We start from the raw sequence: 13,610 nt of genomic DNA on the forward strand, positions 1-13,610 counted from the left end.
TGAACTGGCTTCTCCTGAGGACTTTTGGAGACTCATTATATTTTTTGCTTTACTTTTTTATTGGAGTTTTATATTGCTTATATTTTACGTTACTGTATTCGTATTGTTGTAAACCTTCTAGGGTCCAGCTTAATTGAGGACTGTATAAATATATAAATAAATAAATAATATTCTCATGATTTATTCACAAAAGCCATCAGATTAACAGCTAATCTTAACAATTTAAAGGCCCAAAGAAGGTGCATTTCACAGTTATAGGTGCTGATAAAGGAGAATATATGTAGCTGTGGGTTGAAATAAGGGGACCTTCGTTCTCTCTGAGCTTGGTTGTGCAGATGTTCTATTACCCAGATAATTAACCTGCACTGAGGATGTTACCTAGTTTGAGTAGTGAAACCTCTGCAAGAAAACACCCAAGCTAGAGAGCACCAAGGCCCCAAGACAGGTAACTCTGAATGCTGATTTAGCTGCTTATAATAGAGTTCTTCTGTTTTGTCAGGTCCAATCATATTTACCCCTTCAGTCATTGTTCTGTCCTGTTTTCTGCCTCTCATATTAATCTAAAGCATTTCTGAAAGGTTGAGAGCATGTTTGTTATTGGTACAAAAAGAAGCCAATTGTCGCTTCTGCAGAACAAGGACAAACATGGCCTTCTGTCCCACCACAAAACTTGCCAATGCAGAATGTAGGGACGTGGTTGGTAATTCAATTGTTTCCAACAGATTTTTTTTCAAAGGTCTTTGTAGTGCTGACAGAATCCCTTTATTATTACATCTATATTTGGAGATCTTAGTTATCACGTGGTAGTCATGTATTCAGCTGTTTGTCTGAGAATTTAAAATGTTATTTTTTTAAAAATGAAAAAGACCTTTTTAAAAAAAAAACGATGGCATTGAGAGAAAATGTGATCAAGTGACAGATACTTTAAATTACTGTAGTCACACTACTAAAGTAACTATAATTAGAACTGAGCCCTCTAAAATGGAGATATCAGCTTCTGTATCACTGAATTATAGAGACCACACAAACTATTGTATTCATGACATTCACTCTCTTAGCAAAACAGAAGCTGGGAAAAATTCATGTCATCTAATTATTCACATGCAAAAGCAAATAAATCACAGGGTGTTGGATCAAAATTCAAGACAATCACAGTTATAAAGCTTATTGGATAACCTGAGTCACCAATCTCACCTTCAGGGTAATAGCAAAGAAACAAGCAAAAGGTCAGGTTAGATGGAGTCCAGATATAAAGAAGAAAAATAGTCAATCTTCTTTACATTCTTTAACACTGAGAACTGCTGAAACTATTATTGAAGTATTAAATAGTTACCTGGGCATCAAGACAGCAAGCTGCCTGGCACCCAAAGTGAGCCAGTGAAACAGCGATGCAAAATTCCAGCAGGCTGAACAGGAGCAGCACACTGGATAGGCCATAACCGACACTCTGTAGAGTAGGAAGACATTGGAAAGATAGTTGTAATTTTCTGAGAAGTTAATGTAGGGGTATGTATTTTATTTTACTTTATGTCCTTCACCATGAAAAGGGACTCCCACCTGCTCCCTTGGGCAACACCGGGAGGAACAATTGTATTGGGAAAAACAGAGACACTGTATAGGTAACCCTTGACTTACAACCACAGTTGGGACCTGAATTTCCACTGCAGTTGTTAAGTGAGTCATGCATAATTTTACCTTTTCTGCCAGTGTTGCTAAGCAAATCACTGCAATTAAGAGAAACATACATTAAGTGAATCCAGCTTCCCCACCCCTGCTGGCTTTGCTGATCAGAGGCTGGCTGGGAAAGTCGCAAAAGAGATGCTGCAACTGTCCTAAATAAATTGCTAGTAGCCAAGTCCCCAAATTTTGATCATGTGACTGTGGAGACACTGCAACAGTCGTAAATGCAAAGAGCGGTCATAGGTTTTGGGGTTTTTTTGAGTGCCATTGAAACATTGGTCAGTACAACTGTAAATTGATTAATTGTAAATTAAAGACTCCTTGTACAACCTGTGGGACATGAGAAAACTGCATCAGGGAACATTCGCATCTGTATTGCAATGTTCTAAACTAAGGGAAGCATTCTGCCCCCTCACTGTTGAAATAAGTAGATGCAATGTGGCTGTCCTCCATTTCCCAATAGGAAGTTTGGAAGGTCTGTTTTCCAGTTGCCTATAGAGAAGTAATGGAGGAGAGTGTCTAGGGAGATTTCTCAGTCATCCAGGTCATGGGTGTCCCAAAGGTGCTTTTTTTAAAAAAATAATTTTTTTTTATTTTTTAATAACAAGATAAACATAAACATACATAACAAAATAAACATAAACATACCACAAAAAACATAAAAAGATCCTTCTTCATAAATTTACATACAGTGCATCGATTGGTTTACCACTTTTTTTTTTGTGCATCCATTTCCTAGTCACTAGTATAATTATATTACATAATAGCTCATATTATCAATCAATAATTGTATAACCTAATATCATCACTAAAAAAAAAATAATTTATAATTTTGTTAATTCATATTTTAACGAGATAACTATAGTTTGCTTAATTTATTTTGCAATAAATCATAAGATCATACCAAATCTAAATAATGTTTTATAAAGATAATATTAAGAAGAAAAAAAAAAGTTTTTTTTATGCTAAATCTGAATATTCTATCATTATGTTTTATTATCTAACCATTGATAAAAAAGATCCCAAACTTCATAAAATTGTTTATCTTCTTGTTCTCTGATTTCAAATGTCAATTTGCTCATTTCAGCACAATCCAATATTTTCTTAATAATTTCTTCTTCTGATGGAATTTTCTCACTCTTCCAGATATACAGTCCTAGCCACTGTTAATATATTTACAATCAAATACTTCAAATTTTTATTATATATATCAGGTAAGATTCCCAATAAAAAAATCTCTGGTTTCAAGTCTATATGTGTCTTTGTCATTTTTCCAACCATATGCGAATTTTAGTCCAATATTTTCTAGCGTCCTCACAAGTCCACCACATATGGTAGTATGAGCCAGGTATCTGATGACATTTCCAACATTTTTCAGATTTGTTCTTAAACATTCTTGCAATTCTTGTCGGGGGAAAATGCCACCTGTAAAACATCTTATACAAGTTTTCTTTATAAGCTGTTGACATTGTCATTTTATAATTTTGAGACCACAATTTTTCCCAATTCTCCAAATCAATCCCATATCCAAAATTCTTCCCCAAACAATCATCGTTTCTTTAACTTGTTCCTCCTCTAATAAAATTTCCAACAAATAAGTGTATAATTTTTTAATCATTTTTTCATCAGTACCTGTCAAGATCCTGTCTAGATCAGTCAATTTATCATAAAATCCCTCCGCTTTAGAATCTATAAGATACCTTGAATGTATTTGCGCATATGAAAACCAATTCATCTTTATGCCTTGTTCTTCTAGTTTTTGCATTGTTTTAATTTCACTCTTTTCATCCAATATTTCCCCATATCTAACTGTTTGTTCCTTCTCATATATTATAGGATAAGAAAAAGCTTCAATAGTTGATAACCAGACTGGGATTTTCAAATAACATTTTCTCTTAATTTTCTCCCAATTCAACCATAAAGACTCTCTTATATAATGCCTTCTAAAATAGCCCTGCGATTTGGTTCCCTTATACCACAGAAAAGCATGCCATCCCAGTAATAAATCATGCCCTCTAGAGTCAACAATCTAGTCTTTCTTAATGTTATCCAATCCTTAACCCACATTAAATTTGCAGCTTGGTAATACAACTCCCAATTCAGGAGGCCAAAACCTCCTCTAATTCTAGCATCTTGCAGGAGTTTTAATTTTATTCTGGCTTTCTTACCTTGCCATATGAACTTCAACACAATTTTATTTAATTCTTCAAAGTAATCTTTACCAAGCCTGATTGGTATGGTTTGGAATAAATATAAAATTCTGGGTAAAATATTCATCTTGATTGTTGATATTCTACCTATCAATGACAATTGTAGATTTTCCCATTTTTTCAAATCAGATGCTATCTGTTGTTTAAGTTTGATATAGTTATTCTCTTTCAATGTAGTACATCTTGACGTCAAATATATTCCCAGATATTTGACCTTATTCGTAACTTGAATTTTCAATAAATCTGCCAGTTCATCTCTTTGTTTTAATAACATATTCTTTGTCAAGATCTTTGTTTTATCTTTGTTTATTTTCAAACCAGCCATCTCACCATAAATCTCTATCTTTTCCAGTAGCTTTAAAGCTGTTCCTAGAGGATCTTCCAAAATAAAAACCAAATCATCCGCAAAGGCTTGCAATTTAAATTCCTCCTTCTTAATTTTCATTCCTTTTATATTTGGATCCTCTCTAATGTTTCTATTCAGCACTTCCAAAGTCAATACAAATAACAAAGGTGATAATGGGCAACCTTGTCTTGTGCCTTTTCTTATATTAATAGAATCTGTAAAATCTCCCTCTATCATCACTCTCGCCGTTTGTTTGTCATATATGGCTTCTATTGCTTGAATAAATTTTCTAGCAAAGCCCATCTGTTCCAATAACAAAAACATGAATCTCCAATTCACATTATCAAATGCTTTTTGGGCATCTAAAAATACCAAAGCCATTTGTTTTTCAGGGTGTGCCTCGTAATATTCCAAAGTGTCCAGAATTACCCTCATATTATCCCTAATTTGTCTCCTTGGCAGGAATCCATTCTGGTCAGGATGAATAAAGTTATTTAGATATCTTTTGAGCCTTTCTGCCAAGATGGAAGCAAAGATTTTATAATCTGCATTCAGTAAAGAAATAGGTCTATAGTTCTTAATTTGTGATGGATCAGCCCCTTCTTTTGGAATAAGTGTGATATAAGCTTCTGACCATGTTTTAGGTATTTTCTTATTTAACATGGCTTCATTCATAACTTCTAACAATGGAATGCTCAACGATTCTTGTAATGTTTTATAAAATTCTGCCGGGAGCCCATCTGGGCCTGGTGCTTTTCCATTATTCTGCCTATTAAGTGCTTCCGTTAGTTCCATCATTGTTATGGTACTTTCTAACATTTTTTCAGTCTCTTCAGGTATCTTGGGTAGGTTAGCATTTTGTAGATAAAGCTTAATTCTTTCCTCATCAAAATCCTCCTGTTTATATAATTGTCCATAAAAGTCTTGAATAATTATCTTTTTCTCCTTATTACCATAACAAATTTGACCTTTATCATCTATTAACTGTACTATTTTCCTAGATTCTTTCTCAATTTGTATGCTAGCCACCTACCTGGTTTATTTGCATCTTCAAAATAGTTCTGTTTAACACTTCTAATTTTTTGTGCCAACTCCTCTTTCTCCGCCTGACCCATCTTATGTTTAATTATATCCATTTTGAATTTAATATCTTTTTTCTGTGGCATATTCTGCAATTCTTTTTCCAGTTTTTTATAATCATCTTCTAAAGCTTTAATAGTTTGCCTCTTCCTAATATTTTTTTTCTTTGTATAGTCCATTATTAATCCTCTCGCATATGCCTTCATTGTATCCCAAACATTCTGCATTGAAGTATCTTCTTTTTTATTTTTAATGAAAAAGAAGGCCAGTTCTTTGTCCATCCATTGTGTAAAGTCTTTTTCCTTTAAGATAGCGTTATTTAATGTCCATCTAGATCTTCTTCTTTGTCCTTTCCATTTAATTGTCATAGGGTTATGGTCTGCCCATATACCCGTTTCTATATTTATTTCTTGAATGTTAGATATTAGTTCTGATGAGGTCCAAATCATATCTATTCTGGACCATGATAAATGTCTATTTGAATAAAAAGTATATTGTTGCGTTTTACCATTTCTTTCTCTCCATATATCTTTTAAATTTAATTCATCTACCATTTTAAAAAAGGATTTAGGGAGAGTCTTTCTATTTTGTTTTAATGCTGTCGCTGTATAGTCCAATTTATTATCTACAATTCCATTAAGATCTCCCATCATAATTATATTGACATGGTCCATTCCAATTAATTTCATATGTAACTTTTTATAAAATTCTTCTTGTTTATCGTTCGAGCATAGATTGCAACAAGTAATATTTTTATATTGTTATCCACTATTTCAACCATTAATACTCTTCCATCTTCATCAGTATAAACCAATTTTGCTACAATAGTTTCTTTAATATACAGGACCACTCCTCTTTTCTTACAGTTAGTCAAGGAAGTAAAATTTTCCCCAGTTTTGGTCTTACCAATAATCGTTGATGTTGTTTTTTAATATGTACTTCTTGTAGGCAAATTATCTCAAATTTTAACTTCTCTAATTTATGAAAGATTTTTCTTCTTTTAATAGCTGAGTTCAATCCATTTATATTCATAGAAATCAATTTTTTTCCTCCATGGTTATGTTTTATATTTAGGTCTAACAGTTCTTGTGGATCTTACTTCACGTTGTTCTTTGGTCTCCATTTGTCCACCTACCGCACCTTCTTCCTTCCCCGATCTCATCTGGTCTTCTTGAGGCTCAATTGCAAAGGTTTCTTTTTCTGTCTCTATTTCTCTTCTTCCAAAAAATTTGTTGTGGAATATTTCTGCTTTCTCAATTGAGTCAATTCTGTGTCTCTGTTCTTGCCATATAAACATTAATCCTTCTGGGATCAACCATCTATAATTCACGTCTTTTTCCAATAATTTTTTGGTCAAAAATCGATATTCTCTTCTCATCTCTCTCACTCTTCTGGGGACTTGTTTTAAAACCATAATCTCTTTACCTTTATATTTCAGCCCCTTATCTCTTGAGACTTGTAATATTTGTGCTTTAATAGTCTTCTTAGTAAATCTGACATGGATCTCCCTTGGTAGCTTATTCCTCATTGCATATCTTGTAAAAACACGATATATCTCATCTACTCCATCCATCATCTTTTCCTCTGTTATCTCCAAGGCTCCAGCCAGAATTTCTATCATTACAGCCGCCAAATCCTGTCCTTTTTCTTCCTCAATATTTTGAAATCTGAGATAAAATTCTGACCTATCCATCTCCCACTTCAACATCCCATTTATATCTTGTTGCACCATTGTTAATTTGCTAACAATATTTCCAATTGTCTCATCTCTTTGTTTATCTTTCTCCTCAATTTTTTGGAGTCTCTCCTCCTGTTTTGCCATCATCTGTTGAAAGTTTTCAATTTTTTCATCAGTCTTTGCAATTCTTTGTTCAATACTCTCTGTTCTTTGGTCAATGCTTATTTTGAGTTCTTGTATTCCTTGTATAATCATTGCTAGATCCATGTGTACTTTATCTTGCTTCGCCATTATTGATAGTCGTCCTCCAGTTGATGGAGAAGCAGGAGCAGAAGTTGAACTGCCAGAAGGTAAAGTTTTCTTACTCATTTGAATAACTCAAGATCTTTAAGCTCCTTTAATCCAATCAGTAGGGTAGCCAATTATAATCCAATTGGGAAGAAGAAAAACATTAAAAAAAAAGCCAATAAAAAATAAAGAGTCCAGGATTAAAAAGAGAAGGAGAAAAAGAAGATTAAAAAGAAAAAAAAGGAGATTCTTCAGGTTCTTCTAGACCTTAATTCTATTGTAAGATGGCCAATTATGATTCAAAAATAAAAATTAAGAATAGTAAAAAAGAAAAAGAGAGTAAGACCCAATAATATTAAAAAAACAATGATCAAAAAAAAAAAAAAGGAAAAAGAAAGAATTCTTCAGGTTCTTCACACCCTAGTCCAATTGTAGGATCTCAAAAAATAAAAAAAATAACCATAAAAATAAATAAAAAATGAAAATAAAAAATAGAAAAGGCAAAAATCCCAATAAACAAAAGGAAAAAGAAAAGCTATTCTGAGGCTTTCCCTTTAAAAAAAAAAAAAGGTAAGTTTAAAAATTAAAAATAAAGTCAAAAAAAAAAAAATAGAATATACAAATATTACAAAATACTATGGGGTTGAGGAGGAGGGATGAAACAGCTAAAGAAAGATAAGAAAGAGAGCACACTGCATCTTATTTAGTTATCCAAGGCTCTTATTATGGCTTCTCCACAAATTCCAAAGCCAAACTTCAAGTACTCAATAATAGAAGTTCCAAAGAACACCTGTTAAAACATTCTCCGGTGTTCTTCCCTCTATCTAATCAAGTTCCAGTGTCCTTGAGAAAGAATTCCTTCACAGCTTTTTCAACTTTCAATAAAGTATTTTCAAGCCTCTAGTTGGCAGTGTTACAAAGTTTCTTTAGTCCACTCCCCCTTCTTTCCCCAAAAAGCCTAGGAAAAAGAGGGAAATATACATGTATATATATATATTTAAAAGAAAAAAAAATTACTAAAGGGAGCCTCTATTCTCAAAAGGGAGAAAAAAGAAAGAAAAATTAGATAAATATAAAAGGAAAAACCAGTCTAGTTACAGTTACTAGATCACAATAGAAGTTCAATGAAAACAAAAGTAAAAGTAAAAAGCCAAGCCTCAATTTGACATTCTCTCTAAGAAATCGCCGCTAAATCAGTTCCATCAGTTTTTGTCCTAAGTCTTACAGGATTCTTCTCATTTTAGAGTGTCCTTGAGTTCCCGAAAAAAAAAATTCTCACCAGCCGATGCACGTTCTCTCTCTTCCGGAGCTGCCACAGCTTCAGCAGCCAAGGGGGCTGCCTCTCCGCCGATGGTAAAAGGGCTTCTTCTGGATCAGCCAGGGACTTTGCGATGTCCCTGGGATCAGCAGAACGCGCCCCTTACAATCATCGTCTCTACGGGACGATTTAGATCCATTAGGACCGACCAGGGGCGAAGATATCAGCTGCAATCTCAGAGCCCCAAGATTGCAGCTGTATCGCAGCAACGTGGCTCCGCCTTCAATCCCAAAGGTGCTTTTTCAAGAGGCACCTGGACCTTCTTGTTTTCCTGTGGAGACATTTTGCTTCTCTGCCAAGAAGCTTCTTCAGCTCTGACTGGATTGTGGGGAGGATTTATACTCCTTGCAGACAGCTGGTCATTTGCATCTTTTTAGAGAGTTGTTGAAGCCACCATCTAGCCAAGCACTCCTTTGTTTTTCACTACCTAAGCCCTACTGTAAAACAACAATTTTTAATATTCTACAGAGACATAGTCAAACAATATGTTTAAAACACATTTAGACATTTTTTTTAAATCTATCCCCCCCACACCAAATAAACAAACTGGAGAAGAAAAGAACTCTACAAAGTCCTACTCCCTTTGCACCTCAATAACCAGAAGATTGAGTCCCCTTATTTAACAAATATATAAAACAGGATTCAAATGAAATAGCACTCATGTTTTTGTGACTTAGACCTATTCAAGAAAAGATTTCAAACAAAACTCAAAGGGTTTGGGATATCCTTCCTGTATATATAATCTCCTTCAGAATTCTGCACATGAAGCCAAAATTTAAGACTGGGTTGTTTTACTTACAATTGTTTTACTTACAAGTGAACTTTCAGATTGATATCTCCTAAAACCACTACTGAAGATCAGTTCACATAGGTACAGGATGATACCAGTTAATGCCATGATAGCACTTGTGATGTTCAGTCCTACGCTAGATTTCACCTGAAACAATACATCAGAAAGAGAGAAAATACAGTGTCATTATGTTACAGAATAGGTTTATGCAAAGATAAAAATTATTAGCCCCAACTATGGTAAAAACAGTGACAGAATTCAATCTATGTGTGTGCTTAATGACACAACCAATCAGTATTGAAACCAGACCACATCCACTAAGATCACAGAATCAAACAGCAATAACAAAGTTTTCCACAGTGGAAAGGCAAATGCCACAATTCATTTGAGGGCTTTTCTAACACTGTCAAATATCTTCTTTCTGTTTCTAGATGTCAACCTCCAATCAAAGGCCAGGTGGTTAACAGTGACAGGGAAATGGTGAGGATGGTTCGTCCTTAACATTTTGGTTAAAGAAATCCTGCACTGTTTAGAAGGAGTTGACTTCTTGGAGTTTTGATTCAAAACTACAGAATTGCTCAGGACTAGCACCAACTAGTAGCAACGAAGTTAGCTCTAGCAGAAGAAGCACCCACATGATGGTCACTGACTCTCTCAGGCTTCTCTCATTTTCGTTGTAGTACTGACAGGACATGGAGTGTTGCAGGTTGCACATCAGGAAGGTAATTTGGGAAGTAGCCCATAGCAAAGGGGGAACCAGGAGCGGCTCTAATCCTGTATGGTTCAACTTTCTCTACTGTTGGGGTAGAACTTTCAATAGAAACAAAGCTTGGAAGCAAATGTTGATCAAAGAAAGAAGTTGGTGGGGCTTTTGAGTTTGCTTTTTTCCTCAAATGTTGTTTTAAGACTGAATAGTTTCTGGAGATAACAGAGAATATAAAGAGTGCTAGCATGATTATGAAGAAACTGCATAAAAGAAATTCAAATGCCATACAGCTTTCTCACCAAAGCATATTTTGGACGGTTCGCAGCTGCTATACATACTGACCCAGAAGAAATGAACTATGGAAAAAGAAACAGAAAAATAGTTTAGTCCACTGGAAATATTAATGGAAAAAAGCATCAGAAAAATCTGGCACACATGAGAAGTCAGGAAGACTCCCAAGCAAACAGGACTTCTATATGTATGCCTTAACCATTAATACCATGGTGCATGACTGAAGAGGAATTTGCATATACTTACAAATATCCCTCCCCAAAAGGGGTAACCTCCAATTCCAGACAAGGTAAAATAGTAAGAAGAAAAGAGACAAAGTGAGACAGCCCCAAAGCCAATGTGGATCAGCCCAATCATGATCTGGATGGCCTAAGGAAGGAAAACACACAAAGTAAGACAACTTCATTGGCTGAATCTGAGAAAGAAAAACATTCTTATTTTTTAGAACCCCGAGAAAAGCATCACTTTCTATCCATCTTTGAAAAGTCCTTCAAAGGGATTTGGGCATCTAAGCTTGCAGTACAGGTGTTGACCCAAGGCCTAGAACAACTAGACACAAAAACAGTTTTTGCCTAAAAGCCATCACTCTGCTAAACAAATAATTCCCTCAACACTGTCCAACTATTTACAAAGTCTGCATAACTATTACTGTTAATCTTCTCATCACTCCTTATCATATATCCCCTCCCACTTGTGACTGTATGACTGTAACTTTGTTGCTTGTATCCTTATGATTTATATTGACTTTTTCCTAGTATGATTTGATTGCTTATTGCACGCTATGACTATCATTAAGTGTTTGTACCTTATGATTCTTACTCTTGACGAATGAATGTATCTTTTCTTTTATGCACACCGAGAACATTTGCACCAAGACAAATTCCTTGTGTGTCCAATAATAAAGAATTCTATTCTATTCTATTCTGGTTTCCTATGGTGAAAAATCCAAATGGGGAGAAGGGACAGTTTCACTACAGACTCCTCTGCAGGAGGAAGTTATCATGGTCATAAGCACAAAGTGACTTCAACCAGCTTAGGCCAATCCATGACCAGGTACTTCTGGAGAAATGCCCAACAGTTGCACTTCTCAGAGGGAAGGGAGAAAAAGAGACCTGGCTGGAACCATGGCTGAGCTCCACTTTGAAGGAACAAAGCAAAGCATATCCAAGTCAGAATGTTTTTCAGAAACACAAATGAAACTACCAGGAAGAACAGAGACAGCAGCCAAGCTAACTTCTGGGGCTCTCAGGTCTCTACATAGCTCTAAAACCTTAATGGATTTCAAACAGGAACATAGCAAAGCATGCATACCCCAAGCACTTTGGGCTCAGCCTTCAGGAATCCATCCAAAGGACTCTTTTGTGGGACTTGCTGAGGAGCACTGGTGGAAATACCAAGTTGATGAGCTCCATACTGAGGATATGGAGTTGCTCCAGATGCCTGAAGAGCAACACTGGGCAATCCAGGGGTCGTTTGGATTATGTTCGCTCCGTTAGAGGGGATGAAAACTGTGGTTCCAGTGGCCATTCTTGCTTGAAGGTTTGCCACAGGTACCTTACCTGCAAACAAACAAGTGAGGAAAAGTTAAGGTCTTAACATCAATTAGGCAAATTCTGGTCCTTCTCCATAATGTCACTTGGTGGGATAACATTTGCCTGCAGTAAAACTGAAGAAGATTGTCAGAAGGGTTCAGGGAACAGGTAATAAAAACATACAACTTTCTCAGGGATAGAAATCCTCCTTTTGCCCACCATTAAGCCAGAACCAAAGAAGCTTCTTACTTGAGAAGCAAAATGTTTTCAAGGGAAAAAAAGAACCCAAAATCCAGTTGCCTTTTGAAAAACATTTTTGGGACAGCCATGACCTGGAGGATTGAGAATCTTCATAGATATTAGGGAGAAAAAGTTAATCAGGACACAGAGAACATAACGTTTTTCAATGCAAAGATCTCTTTCTAATCTTAGCACCACCCTAGATTCACCCAGTTAAATGGCAGTTCCCATTTGGGCAAGGTTTTATTGTACTTGCCCTCCTGTCCTGCTACTGCCAGGTGGATCTAAAGGCACCAGGCATGCATTGATTGCCACCTTCCAGCAAGTTCATTCTGATTTGGACATAGGTTACTGGGAAGGACACAAGAGCAGGATCTGTATCCCACCTTTGCTTCATTGATGTGGTGAGGTTTCTTAGTAGGACACAATTGGGCTATCAAGACTGAGTTTTCTAACAAAACTCCAGACAATCCCAGAAAGTAGTGAAGAGATTCAGTAAAATCCCAACTGCCATCACATCTAATAGCTCTCTGGATGTTTAAAACTTTGACTTGGCCAATAGCCCGAATTAATCCCATGGTTAGAATTTGTACGGGCCTTAAGAGGAAGCTACTGCCTTTTTGAGCTGTATTAATTGGAAGTCAAAGTTAAGCCAAAACCGACCCATCCATCTTCCTTTGAACGGTGAACTTCCAATATTGAATCTTAGTAAGTTTACACGGCACGTTTGCGCGTTTTGGATGCTTTCATCAAGACAAGATTGACGGCAAACTCTTTCCTGTCCGCTAATTCTCCCCGAAATCTTCCCGCCTGGAAGACCTGCGATGGTTGAGAAGACCGCGGGTGGATGGCTGCAGGGGAGAACCGGCAGGCACGGGATGGTCCACATATTAATTCCATATTAATTTTTAAAAATTAACCAGAAACTACTCACGACAAGCGCTGAAGACACGAAGTAAAGGGAAGCCTCAAGAAAAACGGAAGCAACATAACAGGAACAACAGGAGGGTGGGGTTCTGTTACAACTAAAAGGAGGGATTTACGCACTTTAATCAAGAAACATCTTGCTTGTCCCTTTAACTGTTGCAACAAATAACACTTTGGGGCCCGGAACCTTCTGCTTGTTCAGAGATAAGAGGAAAACTATTCCAAGTTTATAAAGTCCTGTGATTCCCAGGCTAAAACGAATCACTGAAATCAAATGCATCCTCGACGTCTCTTTCGTTTCTCTCCCGCTTTCAACCCCTCCGAGGCTTCCACAACCTTTGCAGGAATCTCCGGAAAGAAAAAGAAGGGGATCAGATTATGATCACTGCGATCACAGCCTCTCCCCCGCCCAGCTCCTTAAGTAGCCCTCGTCCAGCGGACGATGTTTTTTCCCCTCCTTTCCCTCCACCGGAGCTCTCTGTGGTTTTCGCGTTGTTCTTTTTCGCGCTTGAAGAGGCAAAGCC

The 13,610-nt window shown here is 36.3% G+C and overlaps 1 protein-coding gene across 3 annotated transcripts in view; it reads right to left on the minus strand.

Moving 5' to 3' along the window:
- Positions 1–13,216, minus strand: part of LOC113453009 (membrane-spanning 4-domains subfamily A member 8-like) — a 28,727-nt gene extending 15,511 nt beyond the window's left edge. For 2 of the 3 annotated variants that reach the window (XM_087920795.1, XM_087920794.1), the window contains exons 1-6: positions 13,094–13,216; positions 11,699–11,946; positions 10,634–10,756; positions 10,396–10,452; positions 9,400–9,537; positions 1,334–1,447 (exon numbers count right to left, since the gene is read on the minus strand). In XM_087920795.1, coding sequence (XP_087776921.1) covers positions 1,334–1,447; positions 9,400–9,537; positions 10,396–10,452; positions 10,634–10,756; positions 11,699–11,914 — 648 coding nt within the window. In that variant the 5' untranslated portion in view covers positions 11,915–11,946; positions 13,094–13,216. The remainder of the gene's footprint in view (positions 1–1,333; positions 1,448–9,399; positions 9,538–10,395; positions 10,453–10,633; positions 10,757–11,698; positions 11,947–13,093) is intronic. The other variant, XM_087920796.1, reaches the window with a different exon arrangement.
- Between the last annotated feature and the right edge of the window lie 394 nt (positions 13,217–13,610).

Source organism: Pseudonaja textilis, chromosome 1 (assembly GCF_049901715.1).
Source record: "Pseudonaja textilis isolate UNSWEBS1 chromosome 1, rPseTex1.2, whole genome shotgun sequence".
NCBI classification, from domain to species: Eukaryota; Metazoa; Chordata; class Lepidosauria; order Squamata; family Elapidae; genus Pseudonaja; species Pseudonaja textilis.